Below are 16852 nucleotides of genomic sequence, written 5' to 3'. Positions count from 1 at the left end.
GGAAACATTGGATTTATTATTCTCCTGGCTATTAGCTACTCAACTTTTTGATCAAAGCTGTCATAATGAGCCTGCTCCAGTTGAATCAATGGGAGCAGAAGCAAGTCCAATATATTTTGATTGGCTGAAGGAAGAAGATAGGTGAATGTATATGCCAATATGCTGCATGCATGTCTGACCTCCTGCAATGTACATTGAGTGTATGAGCTGCTGAAACATGGTTCACCTGCCTTTTCTTCTAGGTGCTAAATACTACTACACAAACTCATATGCTGATGGATTTTCAAAGAGCCAAATGGTAGCAAGACATCTAATTCTCACTGACTTTCAAATTAGGTGCCTAAGTACAACTGTGCTTTTGAAAATCTTCCCTTACATCTCTAGAGAGTGGGTGAAAGATGTCACTTTTCAGTACCTGCAGCCCACCAGGGCATACAACTCTATCAGACACGTCACAAGTTTCTGTGAATGGATGACTAGTTCTAGCACAATTCAGTGTGTCTATATCACCAACAGTTCTGCAGTACTATGTGTGTCGTTTACTTCATTTGTTTCATGAAGATAAGCACCAAGAAGAGTGAACATTTTACACGCTTCCTTTCCCTCTTGTTTTTTTCATCTGGCAGGAATTTCCCAGGTAATAATGCAGGCATAAAGCCCACCATATCATTCTTACTGATGGGGAGATAGGATGGGAAAATGTAGACTCAGTTTCTCGCAGGTATGGTGGTTTCCTCCAACACCTGTCCATTGAACAGACCCATAAAAATATGTCTAAAATTCCCGCAATAAACAAATGATTGTACTGGCCCTGGGAGTAGGAGTCCAGAGATCCCTCCCGAACTCAAAAATGACTGGTTATACTGCTGTGCGAAGGACCAGCCATCTTCATCTTTTGAGTTTATGTTATGTTGAGTTGGCAGGGCAAAGGACTAGGAGCCAGGTCTCTTGGGTCCTATTTCCAGCTCTGCCACTAATCCAATGGACATGATTCTTCTCTCACGAAGGCTATGTCTACACTACAGACTTCTGCTGGCATAGCTATGTTGGTCAGAGGCATGATTTGTGACCAGGGTGGATTGATTCAAATCATGATTAAATCACCAAATGGAAAGTCTGGATTTAAATCAACTTTTCCATTTGTACTTCAGTTACTTTCTGAAGAATGGTGCATTCTCACTGGTTGATATAACCATTAAAACAAGTTGATTTACAACTAAATACACCCTTTACACTAGATTTTGTACATGTTTTTGCTGCCTAGGAGGTTACACGATAACAATATACATTTATTTAAGCAATTATATAGCTTAATATTTTCAGTATGTTAGAAAATGGTGAATGATATATTGCTTATTTACTAGATAATGAACTTTTTGCTCAGGATTTGCGTCAAGCTGCATTAGGGTGGTAACTGGAATTTAATTAAACACAAACAACAGCACAGAAAACTTATTTTTATTAAACAAAACAACCTGAAATATTTTGGATACAGGAACTTCTCTTATCAAAACATGTTTCACATTTACAAATAATTGATTTATTAAACAGAGGGATTAACTGTAGTAAGTGAAAAAAATTGATTATATCAGGTCAGCCTGGGAAATTTTCAAATGTGCCTAAGGGAAAGGGACTGGAGCTTAAGTTCCTACTTGTCGGCGTGAATGTCCACTGCAATAAAAATCCTGCAGCACCAAGTGTCCGAACTCAGCCAGCTGACTTGAACGCATGGTGCTTGGGCTGTTCGGCTAGACACTGCAGTGTAGATGTTCAGGCTCAGACTGGAGCCCGGGTTCTGAGAGACCTACCACACGCACAGGGTTTCAGAGCCTGGGCTCCAGCCTGAGCCTGAACGTCTACACTACAAATTTTCGGCTGTGCAGCCCAAGCCCCATAAGCCTGAGTCAGCTGACCCAGGCCAGCTGCAGCCATGCCATAGGTCTGTTATTGCAGTGTAGATGTACCCTATGTCTCTGGACCATGAGACAGTTTCATAAGTTACTTAGGCTGTCCTATTGTGCCATATTAATAAAACTTGATCTCAAAGGTTAGATGTTTTCCCCCTGATTCTTTATGTAGAAAGGCAGTCTTCAGATCAAAGTTGTGAACAGAGGCGTATAGATTCAGCATATTTATTTTTTATTTAAATGTTTTAAGAGATTAGAATAAGTTTAGGCCTTAACATATTTTGTGTTAAATTCAGATGCCATTTTAAGTAGGTTTATTTTTTCAAAAGAAAAACTTCTTATAATATAAATAACTAAATAAAAAACCATTTAAATTAAAAATCTGATGTTTAAAATGTTTGGGTTTTTTTCAAGAAAAATAATTGATTTTTATCCACCCTGATTGTGACTGACGTCGCCGTGCTGACAAAAGCCCTTAGCATAGATGCAGTTATACTGGCAAAACTGCCCATTTGCCAGGAGAGCTTATTTCACTGGGGGAGGTGTTGGGGGAGGGAGCTGGAATAAACTATGCTGGCATAAACTGAGTCCACCCTAGCAGCACTTTGCTGATATAATATATTGGAACAGTACCCCAGCAAAGCGCTCCTAGTGTGGACCTGGCCGTAAACCAGTATGATTCAGAAATAACTTCACTAAAATCACTGGAGTTACACCAGTGCGAATGACAGGCACCTCACTTAATCTTTATGTGCCTTGGTTTATCCACCTGTAAAACATGTAATAATAATCCTGATTTAACTCAGAGGTTATTTATAAATTATATTGAAATATTCTGATCAAGACTACTATAGAAGTAATAAGAACACAGTATTATTATTTGTTGATGGAATAAAATACATAAACACAGGGTGAGTAAAAAGCAAGCAGTGCTTCACAGACGTGGGAAATACATGCAAAGAGTTTTTAAACAGCTCAGCACTCCCAAATAGAGAATGGTTTGTACAGAACTTCCTTCAAATTTTATCTGAAATGTAAAGTGCTTTCTAAGGGGAACTGATATTCTTCCCAAAGTACACAGGATCACAGTGAAATCACAGAAAGTTCAGTAGGGTGTATGGTACCTTGTAATATAAGGGCCAAATTGTCCTCTTGCACATTTAAACTGGAAGAAGGCTTTGAGGGAGAAAAATCTCTGTAAGGATTCCCTTGCAGAAATTCTCTCAAATCATCCAATTAGGAAAGGCCACGGGATGCTGACTGTAAACCTGGAAGATTCCTAGGCATCCATATAGATCCTGCCGGAGGGGTGGGGATGGGGGAGACCAGGGCCATCAGTACAGAGAACGTATACTTTGGTCTTCACCCCACATCATTCCCTGGCAACCCAGCTCTGTAGCATCGCTTATTTCCCAGCATTTCTCATCTGTGTCATGCCATAATGGTGTTGCAATACTAAGTCATGCCTTCATGACATTGTGTCACAACATGATGCAACTTCATGAGGCAATGAGTTTGTCTTGCAGGACAAATTAAAATAACCCTCTGGGCTTATCAGAACCCTGTGGGTTATCAGAACATTTTTCTATATTTAATAGCTGAATGAATGTTAGCATCTAATTTTTGAACAGCTCTGTTTAAGATTTTGTTTTTCCCTTGAAGGTTTGAAGCCAGATATCGAATCATTGTGTATGCTGGCTGTGTCAGTAGGTGGTAAACTGAACCCAAAGGAAACATTAATGAATCATGAAAATGCTGACTTCTATCTACCTGTTACTAAGATGCGGAACAACCACTTAACCCGAGACAGAAAAGACAAACATCGCACACAATGGTACATGAATCTGACTGCCCACCGAGACCTAACAGGGCTTTGTTAAGCTTCTAATGTTTACAAACTTTCACACAAAGGAACAGTTGTAGTCAGTATCAATCCAATGGGATTTATGGTTTTCAAGGACACAAACAAAACTGTGTCTCTGCAAGAGAATATCAAACTAAAACTATACTGGACAAACTGTTAAAAAGATGTAGAGTAGGAAACAATCCTGCACCAGCAGAGAAATGAACTAGATAGCTTAAGAGGGATTTTCCCTCCTTAACTTCCATGATTCTAGAATTATATTAAATTCTGATTGTCAAGTTCTGGAAGAATAATACTTAGAACTAAAAACTACTTTCCTTGCTTTTGATCACATGAAGTTGCCAAGTCAGCCATCTGTTTACTAGTGCATCCTTTATTTAAACTATATTTTTGCCTGCAAAATTTTCTTGTTTTCTGGAGTTCATGCCAACAGTTTATGAATATTGCGCCATAGGATGTGAGCTCATCAGATCTCATAAACAAAACAGGTTCTGACTTGATCAGAACTTGAAACTGAGATCTCCAAGGGAAACAAAAATGCTGCAGGAAGCTGTATTGGTGGTGAGTCTGTCTGAGGCAGGATTAGGGGCTTGGCCCTGGGTGTCACTCACATTGATTTCTAATTCAGTGGGCATGATTCTCCGGTGCTGTATGCCTTGCATCATCATTTACCCCAGTGTAAATCAGAATGACAGCCTTTTACGTCCAATTTACACTGGTGAAAGGGAGTGGAGAATCAGTCCCAGTGGGTGTGCAAAACTAGTATAACTTACACACTGAGTGGCATATGAGGGGCATACGCGTCAGGATACAGTTTGTGCTATAATATGAAAATCAAGAGGCGTACATAAGAGCAATCAGAGACCCCACACTTTTATGCCTGCACCAGGTCCAACACGCCCATTGCAAATCCACAGGGCCTGACTTTGGGGGTCAGCGAGCTGTGCTCAGTGCGGGACCCAAGGAGGGTGGAATAAAGTAGTAGGCATCCTGTGGAAGAAATAGTATGTGAACATGTAAGTAAAGACTCCTCATCCCAGCTCCTCGCCCAGGCACCTTGCCCAGCCAATTTCAATCTCCTCATCCAGTTTCAGTCTTTCCCATGCTCCCAGTCCCACTCTCCTTTTCCCGGTCTCAACACATGGCCCCACCTCCTCATCCAATTTCAGTCTTCCCCACCCCACACTGGTTACCAGTCCCTGTTCCCCCCTCATGGGCTGTCAGTCACTGTCTCCCTTCCCTCAGCTCCATGTCTTCCTCGCCCCATGCAGCTCCCAGCCCATTTCTTCTCCCTCTGCTGTGTTGCCCTTCCACCTCCCCTGGTCTCCTCTGCATCTGAATATGCAGGCTAATATGGTGCCAGAGGGAGGGGGAGAAGGAGGGAGGAGATGCTCTCAGTTCCAATGCCCAACACCTCAGCAGCCTGCATCAGCTGGAAGGAGCAATTGTCAGGAAAGTCCTGCTCTGCCCCCACTGCTCTAGGGTAGAGCATGCCCAGTACAGAGAGAATCTTCCAAGAATTCAGCTGCCATCCTATAATAAGTCTTTACTGAGCATGTGCAAAGTAAAACTTTTCAAAGGCTTATAACTTGGCCAAATTTGGTGTTTTTCCCCCCATAGTAACAGCAAATGGCATATCTCTGGGACCAGGGTGACCCCTCCTACCAAATTTCAAGTTCCTGCTCCAAAACATGGCTGTGATAGAGCGTCTCAATTAAGTAGCTGAAATAATTTTTTTAACATGGGAAAAACATCATATTTTTTCCTTATTTGCACCCCCCCCCAAAAAAAAAATTCAGCCTGAGGAAGACACCTCGGCATGGAACATTTTAGACCAAATGGTTCAAGTTTGACAACGATATAAACAACTGGAGAACAGGGTCTTACCATGGCAAGTGTCAGCCAACCTTAATTATAGACAGCACTGCCACTCTGCCTATAAAGACCTGCTTTGTGCCCACCTATCCACTGAATTTATACAACAACACGGAATTAACCCTATTGAATGCCCAGTACACCATTACTGAAACTGATTATTTGACGACAAAAGGAAATCTTCAGGCTCTGGTTTCCAGGGTTATATGAATTGTCCATTAGTTACTGTAAACATACAAACACAGCCTTAGAGTATTTAGAGGCAGCTTATTAACCCAAATACTGGTGACAAACATTAACCTTAAATAACAGTACACTAAAACTACTCAGCTGCAATAAGAAAAGGAGGACTTGTGGCACCTTAGAGACTAACCAATTTATTTGAGCATGAGCTTTCGTGAGCTACAGCTCACTTTATCATGAAGTGAGCTGTAGCTCACGAAAGCTCATGCTCAAATAAATTGGTTAGTCTCTAAGGTGCCACAAGTCCTCCTTTTCTTTTTGCGAATACAGACTAACACGGCTGTTACTCTGAAACCTGTCAGCTGCAATAGACGTATAGTAGATATATTGATATACATGAAGTTCAACCCAGTAAAGAGTGCAGATTTCTAATAATGATTAAAGTTCAGATTATTTATTATGTATTATTTAAAATAGTTGAGGCCAACCATTTTCTAAGATTTTTTTCCTTGTCATAAAATACCTATTTGCATCATTTTAAAAAACCCTGTATTATAACCCTGGTTGATATCTAGGCTAAGACCTGGTGCCAACTTCTTTTCTGATATAATGGGTGTAGCTCTACTGAGTTCAGTGAAGTCTGCACATTTATCTCGACAGAGAATTTGGCTCATGGTCCCTTAGTGAGGACATAACACTAACATTTCTCTATCCACAGAAAAAGACATATTATGACATGGCTGGGGTCACGATCATGTTTCTTTTCTATGCTTCAGCATTGTAATGTTTTGTATTGCAGAAAGGGCCTAAAACTGGTGCTTATTTTTAACAGTAAATGTTACTTGCTTTTATAGTGTTTTGTGCCCTTAGTTTTTGGCCTTTGTGCCCAGCCAACTCATCCTATTCTGGGGCACAGTCCAATCAATGAGGGTCTTTCCTCTGAGTTCAATGGGATTTGGATAAGGCCTATAATTCTCCTAGATTTTAAGTCATCAGCCATTATAACATTTCATATGCAGATTCATCTAACCTTCTATAACTTTATACGTTCACAACGCAAGCCACGATGATAGTGAAACAGCCAGCACCTTGACTAGGGAAGATACCTCAATCAGGTGACTCAGCATACAGTCTGACAGATCCAATTACATCAAATATGCTCCTGCTGAAGACTTAATATGGGATGCTAGCCTTCAAAGGACAAAATCAATGAAAACTAGTAAAACACAAAGCTCTAAGTGATATGGGAACTATAATTTAGTTTCCTATTTCTGTAGATAAAATATTATGTAGAGGAACAGTGGAGAACATGAGGACCACTACAGGTCTACTGTATGTATAAAGGTGAGAAATGTGGATCCAAAAAGGATCACTGTCCTAAATAATGAGCAGCTGAGATGTATGATTTTCTAGAATTATAAACCCAAATTCTGTCTTGTGTGGCACCCCAACTAAGGGTATAATTTGCCCCATAATTTGTCTCTGTAAATTATTGACTGAGGTAAGACAGTTTTGTGTTATAGAATTTATGGCAAGCCACAAAAATTCATCCTATGCAATCTATTTTATAGATACAGATACTTAAGGCCAAATTTTGTAATTTCATTGAAAGCAATGGGGTTGCACTAGTGTAAGTGGGAGCAGAGTTTGGCACCAATACTTTAAAATTTTCAGCAAAACACATTTTCCTTTAGTAGCTATTTCTTACCTATCCTGGGACACAGTTGGGCGTGAAGGAATTTGCAGCGGAGTCAGTGTCTCATTAGACTCTAAGGTTTTCGATAATATGTCTGTTCCCTCCCTTTCTCTATAGTAGTATGGCAGGCCATGTAACAGCTCCATGCTTCATATTTGCACGTTGAGGCCTGCAGGGAAGCTACATGGATAAAAGATTAAATCATCAAAAGAATCAGACAGTGCATCTGGATACAGTCTGAGCAAGTAACATGGGTAGCTTCTGCTGAACTTTGATACCGTTCAGCAGAGGAAACAGTGGCCACTTTGATACTGCAACTGATCCCTTGTATCAGATTACAATGTAAAACAAGAACAAAAAGATTGTTTAGAGAGAAGTATAGCACTATGGCTTTATTCAACTAATGAACAATAGCTAGAAATACATTTTAACCAAATGGCAGGGAAAAGAAAATCTTCCCATGGAATATGGACTCTGAAAAGATTCACTCGTTATTTTTCAGATTTACCCTTAAAATCCAAAGTCTTGCTTGCTCTGTATAGACATTAATGATCACATGACACATTTCACAACAGAAAGAGTTTGCTCCCTTGCCAAGCTTTTCCTCCTCCCACTTTTGTTCAGTGTGCTGAGTGGAAGGCATTTTGCACCCTGCATTTCAGTGATGCTGTGCATACTGTATAGACTATAGAGCGTGGAAAGCATTTTGGGATGAAAGGTGATGTAACAGAATTAATACAGGATTCTCCACTGCCTGGAACCATGTGCAGTCATTTACAGAGAGTAAAGTGCCTCAACTCTCATTTCAAAGGAGCGACTCAAGCATGCAGGAGAAGATGGCGGGGAGTAAGCACCTCTGCTTCCCTTCTCCACCCAATGAAGCTCCTCTGGCTCACAGCACAGGAATCCCCTCTGAAAAGCCACAAGTCCTTCCCCCCCTCCTTCTGCATCATAAACTACATGAGTGCCCTCTCCCTACCTGAACTCTACTGCTCCTGGCAGAACCCTCATGCCTCTCAAAAGATCCCCACTCCCCTGATGTTCCCATGCCCTTTACCCCAAGTCCAATGCCAGGGTGGAGGCACTCAGCAGAAGTTCAAAAGGACAAGATGGGGTTAGCTCTAGCATTCCCTCCCTTCTACACCTGATGAGCCCTCCTCTGGTTTACATTAGCAGGACTCTCTCCAACTAACAACAGAAGATTCATTGGGTGCAGAAGGCTGGAAGACACTAGTGTTTCCCCACTTCCACCTTCTGCACACCCTTTCCCCATTGCACCCTATGCTCTTGGAAACCCCCCAACCACTGGGTGTACAGTTCACAAGGGAAGAAGGCATCTGAAACGGGACATGGGGAAGAGAGAGGAGATATGCAGCATGTGAGAACTTGAAGGAGACCATGTCCGTAGGTAGGGATCAGAGGAGTTGGGGCTGTGGCAGACATGAGGGGAAGTGGGTGTTTCTTGCTATGAGGAATGGGGGAACTCTGGGGAGCAAAGGGATCCAGGCTGGAAAGGAGCAGCTCAGGCAGGGGTGGAGAGGACATGGGGGTTGGAAAGCATTAGAGTTTCTTCACCTTCTCCACCCAACAAATCTCCCATTGTTTGTCAGAGGGAACTTCTGCTGCTGAATACAGCAGGAGCTTTGCATGTTATATAAGCCAACTATGTGCTGCTTCCCCACCTTCTCCAGCAGCACTATGCTGCTCCTCAGCTTGTCAACTCTGTTCTTTCTATCCCATCAATGTTCTCCCTCAGGCTCACGGGACAAGCATAAGACCCCAAGGAGACTTTGTGGGGTTCCTGGAAATGTTAGAAGGCTCAGCAGAGGCACTTATCCAGGCAAAGCCAGATTCTTGCGCACCTCCTAAGCTTCACAGGAGATGGGCTGCTCTCCTAAGGAAGCGTACATTAGTAGGGCTCCCCAACTCAGATATCAGGAATTCACAAAGAAGTGCGAGGGGAAGAGATCCCCTAACCTTTGCTCCCTGCTCTGATGTTATGACTACACAGTACACATACAAGATTTTCACAAATTAGGCAAACAGGGTTCTGAAGGCAACCATCCATCATCCTTCATTAAGGGCCAATTCTTCTGAGCTGCTGAAGGCACTGAGTATCTGACAGGATTAGGTTCTGACTCCATATGGTAACCAATTACCCAAGTGTCACTAGACAGAGAGCTAGCTGTCTCTGCCCAAACAATACTATCAGAGAACATACAGGAAAGAGTAACAGTTAGTGCTCAAATCATCATGCTTACTGAGACGTGTGTGTGACATGAATTACTAAGCCTGTGTTCTATGGCCCCCATGTTTGATACTCTATATGTAATGCAGGGAATATGGTAAAGTGGCATTGTTAAGGGGCAGTTAGGATGCCTGTTTTGAGAGGTACAATTTTAACTGCATTCTGATTTCTACTCTTTGAGGGGTTTTAACACGAATGTTCTTGAAAAGCAATATGCATTCACACCACAGACATATGCCTACAACCTTAACTTCAATTTAACCAGGGTTATTGTGTGGTTTATTTTTATTGAACTGCCCTTTCTCATTTCAGCATTACTGCAAGTTAATGAGAACCAAATATTTCACTCTTTTTTGTGAAAAAACATTAGTGCTTCTCTTGTATCTATACAACTTTTACAATATATTATTTTTGTCTGCCTTATGGACTAGGAACATAGTGTAGGAACTGCCAGATCAGATTCATAGTTTGATATCTTTCCTCAGATGGTAGTGGATATGGTAATCTTCAAAGAAAAGCAAAAAACTCTCCTGTAATACACATGGGGAATGCTTGGTGTGCATACTGATTTGGTGTGTGTACTTGTCTGGTATTCATGCATGAGGACCTACTTGACCACTACTGTGACCCCATACTGAAGCATGAGATTCAGTCACTACCACCTTGCAAAGGAACCAATGATCATAGCTGTTGCCAACAACTTGTGGGTTTGAAATTTGCAAAGAGATAAGAAATAGAGGCCTGATTCTCCTCCTAGTGATACTGGTGCAACAAGTCTGTAATGATCATATAAAAGTTCATGAGTCTGGATTCCCACTGGGGGAAAAATCCAGTCCCCACTTACCAGAAATGGACCCTAGCTGAACCACCCAATGTGTCCAACCCTCATGTCCTTTCTGGGGAACTGTGTGAAGGGTACTTCTGTGCCATGTAGGAAGCTACCACTTGCTCACTTCTCCCCATTTTGAAGACTGGTCACAAGCTCACTATACCCAGGCTCATGCTTCCATGCCCCACCCCACACTGCACTCAGCCTGGGCTCCACGACGGACAGCCAGTCCCACAGCAACAGCCCATAGCACCCAGCCCGCTGGGGACCTGCCCCCTGCACTGCACAGACAGCACCCGCCCCTCCACGTGGTGGGCTAAAAACCTCGGCGGCGCCCCCTGTGGCGCATCATCCTGGAGCCCCTTCGGCTCACGCGCGTCGTGGCCTGCCCAGCCGCCCCACCCATGCAACTCTCATTTCCTGGGAAACTGGATCCGCCTTCCCTAGTGGAAGAATCCAATCGGATTTCAGCTCCGTGAGCCACCACGGCCAATCAGAATCGAAGATTTGTTATTGACGGGCAGGCAAGGAACGCGGAGGCAGGGGCGAAGCTGGTACTCAGTCCACATGTCACTTGTTCACACCGCCCCATCTGGGGGCGGGGCCAGTACTCTGGGGAGGCCTCAATAATAGGGCACGATGGAATTAGCATCCCGCTCATGCCCAGACAGGGGAATCCCCAGTCCGACCCCTCCAGCTCCCATTGTCCATGGGAAATCCAACCCCAGCAGGGCAGCCGGCACCCCCCAAGGCCTTATTGTCCCCAGGGAAGCCAACAGCACTCACAGTGTCCGTCCAAGCCCCTATTGTGCCTGGGGAACCCAACACTCAGTCCACCAAGGCCCTGTTTTCCCTGGGAAACCTCCCAACACTCACAGAGTCCCCCCAAGGCTCTATTGTCCCTGGGGAACCCCCCAAACACTCAGTGTCCCCCCAAGGCCCTATTGTCCCTGGGGAACCCCCAACACTCACAGGATCCCCCCAAGGTCCTGTTGTCCCGGGGGAACCCTGGGATGACCACCCATCCCTAATTAGGCGGGACAGACCCGAAAGGTACATTTCAAGTCCTGGTTCTGGGCTGAATGACTCTCCGGGACAGCATTTGTCCCGGGTTCCCTGCAGCGCCACTCCACATGTGCTTGAGGCTCAGGGGTGGTGCCAGCCTCTTCCTGGTGGGGGTGGGAAATGAGGTGGGCCTTAGCCCCCACTTGCTGTGAGGCCCCACCCATGCTCCTTCTCTTCCCTCCAAGACCCCAACCCTAACCCAGCCAGAAACTGGAGCTGGGCAGTAGTGAGAGCTGACCAGGGAGCCAGGGCAACTGTGCCGATTCCCATATTCTCCATCTGCCCTGGGTGGTGCACCCTGGGGGCTGGGAACACAGGCTGGGGGCTGTTCTTGGGCACCCCGGCCTCCCACCCAGGACAGGTGGAGGGTCTGGGACTCCACACAGCAGCCTTGGCTCCCTGAGCAGCTCTTAGCGTAGCCTGGCTCCATCTTTCAGCCTGGCCTCGGGACAGGACTTTGGGGGAAGAGGAGGGACAGGGGATGGGGACACAGAGGGGCTGCTGCATGTATCCTGCTTTTGCCTTTTGGAAAGGTGGTCACCTTAGGGAACCACCCAACACTCACAGGATTTCCCAAGGCCCTGTTGTTCCTGGGGAACCCCCCCAACAGTCACAGGGACCCCCCCCCAGGTCCTATTGTCTATAAGGAATCCTTTAACACTCACAGGTTTCCCCCAAGGTTCTGTTCTCTATGGGGAACCCCCCAACACTCACAGGATTTGCCCAAGGCCCTATTGTTCCTGGGGAACCCCCCAACACTCACAGGGACCCCCAGGACCTATTGTCTATAGAGAGTCCTCTGACACTCACAGGTTCCCCCCAACGTTCTATTCTCTATGGGGACCCCCCCCCAATACTCAAAGGGTTTCCCCAAGATCCTGTTGTCTATGGCAGTGGTTTTCAACCTGTAGCCTGCGGACCCCTGGGGGTCTGTAGACTGTCTAAGATTTCCAAAGGGGTCTGCACAATTTCAAATTTTTTAGGGGTCTGCAAATGAAAAAAGGTTGAAAACCACTGGTCTCTGGTGCCCCCTCACACACAGGGTCCCAAGGCCCTGTTGTCCATGGGGAAATCCCTCTCCACCACACATATACACTGGGTCCCACCAAGGCCCTATTGTTCAACAGGAGCAGCAGGGTCCCCTCCAAATTCCCATTATCCAGGAGGAAATCCCCAGCTGGGGGCAACAGCCCCCACTCCCAAGTCTCTCTAGTCCATGGAGAATTCTCAGCAGAGGAATTGGGCCTCAATCCCAGAGTCTATGTAGAAGCCCCAGTAGGGGACAGCACAGTCTCTACCCCCTATAGTGGGGCCCAAGGACCTTTTACATTCCCTTTTCTCCTTTGCTCCCCCATTCCCTCCCCCCAGATTCTCATTCCTGTTGCTGAAGACCTCCCCCATTTACAATATTGCCACCCCAAGGATACAAAAATCATGTCAGGCTCTGCAAATCATGAGATTGGCCTTTAATTTGGCCTAAAATTTAACGAGATCTTTCAAAAAAGAACGTTGGGTGCTTTATATTTACCTTCTGGCTTTGCACATGAGCTCTTCTCTGCAACCAGGTGGGCTAAAAGGTTACTTTTTTTGTTAAAATGAAGGCTGAGATTCCCACCTAACAACCTTCCTCCAGAAGCTGGGTCTTTACAAAACCACCTAACATTGTGAGACTCACGATCAAATACCGAGTTAACAACAACTGTATTAGCTCAGTGTAAAGTAATACCCCAAACCAACTCCTTTGCCTAATAATAACTCCCACCTTGTCCCCCCATTCGGAGTCACTGGACACCTGTTTCTTGCTCTCCCCCAATCACTGAAATCCTGGGGAAATCTTGTAGTGTATAACACCCAGTCTACTTAGTGGGGATGAGACTAGCTTTTTCCCCAGCTCCCAGGAGTTTCTAATGACTTTAGAGAGGAGGATAGTAGCTTCTTTCTTTCATGCATTCACACGCTGTCCCCTCCCCTACATTCAAGGCTAGTATTTCCTTTCCTAGGGTGGGATTGGGCTACCTGGTCTGGGAGATTTAGCTGCTGCATCTTGGACCTCCTTATTATAATTATTATTTATATTTCAGTAGCACTGAGAAGCTCCACTAATGATGGACTGCACAAACACACAGTAAGAGACAGTCCTTGTCTCAAAGAATTTTCATTCTAAATAGACAAGACAAACACAGGGTAGGAGGGGGCCCCTTAGATAAGATTCTCCCCCAAGAAAAATTGTATGTGGGAGTAAGTTATTATGTGGGAGTAAGTTGTTTAAGGAAATTGATTTGCTGGGGGTAAAAGATGGTTCGGCTTAACTTTTGACCTCCCGTGCCTTTTTTGTTTTTCACAAATATAATGGACCCAATTCTGATCACACACACAATCTTATTCTTCCTAACCTCACTGACGTCACTGGTATTACTCCTGATTTACACCAGCGTGAGAGAAGAGAGTCAGGACCTGCATAACTTACAGTATTACCCTCTACCCTGCCCACCAAATAGACACCAGTCTGTTTAAAAAAGAAAGTAGCCCAACATCAACAACTTGGCATTTATTTATCAACCCTACTATAATTAACCAGTATCGTCCCCTGATGGAATAGCAAAATAATGGATTTAAAAAAAAATACAATTGGTTTCAGGCTTCCTTCTAAAGGGTTGTTACAAACAGCACAGAGGGATAGAAATTCTAGTGAACATTCTGACGAATGCTAAACCCATTGTTTCCTTTGAATAAATACAAAGATCTGTATGAATTTAAAATGTAGTAGATGTTGCAAACATTGTGATAACCCATTCTCCAGGGAGCTCTCAGTCCAAGGGGCCAGTTTGCAGTGATCCGTCCCCCTTCTCCCCAACTCAGTGTCTGGCAGTCTGCAGAATGAACGGCTAGTGGGCAATGGAATGGGGCAAAACCATAAACTCAAGCCTACCTTCTGGCTCAGTGCAGTATCCTGTGAGTATATTTTGGCCTGCATTCAGGGTAGGCTCTGACATCACAATGACAGATGGTTGCAGCTTTTGGGTATATACTATATAGTACAGCTTGTGATGTAGGCAGCATCACAGTATCAGCCCCTGCTGTTTGAAGAGGCATGTGTTGCAGCAGTCTTTCTGTAGGTGGTTACTGGTATCCTCAAGATCTGGAGAGAAGGATTTAAAGGAAGGGGTAGCTCATGACCTGCCCCACTTCTCCTGAGACAGTAAAGGTCATTTTATTTGAACAAATTGGGAGCATCAAGTGGGCAGACCTGGTGCAGACTGGGGCCACACCACCTGCCCTCCCAGCACTCGGAGCTGGGGCTGCATTGCCCACCCTCCTGGTGTTCCGGGGCTGGGGCGGGGGAGGCTGGGGCCACGCTCCCCATCCTCCTGGCGCTCCAGGGTTGGTGGGGTTGGGGGTGCTCCTGCATTGGGGGCACTAGGTCGGGGTTGGCGGCCATGGAGGGGGGGCTCTGGGCTCTGGTGGGGGTCCCGGAAGGGGCAGGGCTTTGGGCGGAAGGGGTGGGGCTGGGGGCTAGCCACCCCAAGCCAGCAGTTCACATGCCACCCATGCCTGCACAGGTTTGGAAACACCAAGTCCACAAGTTTGAGTTTACAATGCAGTGTAGACATGCCCTAAGAAAACAGAAAGTGAACTTACAAGCAAATGATTCAAGTTTTTAAACCACAGGAAAGTTAGAGACAGAAGTGGTGATGAGGCAGCATTTTCAAAGAATATGAAAATTTGAGGATTTCTTCCAGGCTATTCGAAAGTCTCGAGAAATCGTGCCTTCCACATGATTTTGAAAAAGCAGTGAACAAACTGACAGCTGTACTGCAGGCTACAGCACTTAATGGTCATAGTGGGATTCCACAGCAATTTTTCTAGCTCTTATTTCCACTTAGGCTCACTCTGGCTCTTTTCAGGGGCTTGCTCATTTGGGGATGCTCCATTCTTGTAGATTACTTAAGGGGATGTTTTCATCCTTCTTCTCAGGGCTTTGCAACTTTTGTCTTCCCACACCCCAAAAACTACTGCCCAATTGTTCCCTATGCCGGGCACAAGTCAGTGGAAAGGGGAAAAAAATAGGGCAAAGAAAAGGCAGAACCATGGCTCCAAAACTCCAGCGTGCCAGAGCTGACTGACTGCTTTGGGCAGGGGAAAGAGGAGCACCATAAGGAGGTGTTGCAGATTGTTCTGCCCACAGCACAAGGAGGCAGTCTACCTCTCTGTGCCATAATGCCTCCTAGCGACTTCTCCAGGTTACTGTAGCTCCACATCACCCCTTCCTATGGGCTCTGGGCTATTAGCATCATCTAGCATGTAGTGCTGAAGTGAAGCAATCAGGAAAAAATAAAGAGCCTTAGCAGATCTGAATGGCAAGTTGAATAGTCATCCATCTCCGGGTTCAAACTCACCAGTATCTAATGCAGAAAAGATCAAAGATTGCCAAAGAAAGTGAGGTGGCAGACATTAAATTGTCACCCACCCCCACTAAAACTGAACGAGTTTAATGTGGCATAATGTATTTTAATAAATGGGAAGAGAAAGAAGCATGATAATTTCTTATCAAACAAAAGAATGTTTCTGTTACTTAGAGGGAAATGACCTAATGGGAGAAAAAAGTTTGTTAAATTAAATCAAGAGAAAACGTATTTTGCAAACTCAAATTTATCTCCACGTGTGATAAAAGAAACAGGTGGATGTCAGGATTTAGATGGGAAACTATTCAAGTGCCATTATCCTGCCCTGATGCTGATTTTTTGCTTTCTTTATGTGGAGAGAATCATACACACTTCAGTGTTCAAAAGGAATCTGCCACAGAATTTTTTTAGAGAGAAAAGTGGTATTATTACCCAAGGTGATATACATTATTATACTTAGGCCAATGGCAAAAGATAGAAGATAGACAGCACTGACTCAGTGGTTTTGCAGCCTATATTTGTTCTGTTCCAGGTTTTGGGAAATGGTTTCAAAGTGTAAGAATGTAAACAATAATATAACTAGACTTCATTTATGGCAAAGTCTTAAGATAGCCAGTGTGAAAATAACTTTATATGTGTTTGCATTTTCTTAAGTCTAGGGCCTCCATCAGAAATCTTCTATCCCAATCTACAGTATGAGGTGAAAATGTTTTAAAACAATACTTCATTCTGTCTGAAATAGTAACTGGATGCTTCAAAAGCATTTCTCATGTTTAAAAATA

General features: G+C 44.4%; 1 protein-coding gene across 1 annotated transcript in view; it reads right to left on the bottom strand.

Moving 5' to 3' along the window:
• SPMIP4 (sperm microtubule inner protein 4) overlaps positions 1 to 7711 on the bottom strand; it is a 42526-nt gene extending 34815 nt beyond the window's left edge. Inside the window, exon 1 of the mRNA XM_048838417.2 lies at positions 7538 to 7711. Coding sequence (XP_048694374.2) covers positions 7538 to 7671 — 134 coding nt within the window. The 5' untranslated portion in view covers positions 7672 to 7711. The remainder of the gene's footprint in view (positions 1 to 7537) is intronic.
• Between the last annotated feature and the right edge of the window lie 9141 nt (positions 7712 to 16852).

The sequence above is a fragment of the Caretta caretta genome, chromosome 2, assembly GCF_965140235.1.
Source record: "Caretta caretta isolate rCarCar2 chromosome 2, rCarCar1.hap1, whole genome shotgun sequence".
Classification (NCBI taxonomy): Eukaryota; Metazoa; Chordata; order Testudines; family Cheloniidae; genus Caretta; species Caretta caretta.
The sequence above is the reverse complement of the archived record's forward strand: the minus strand, read 5'-3'. Positions and strand labels throughout refer to the sequence as shown.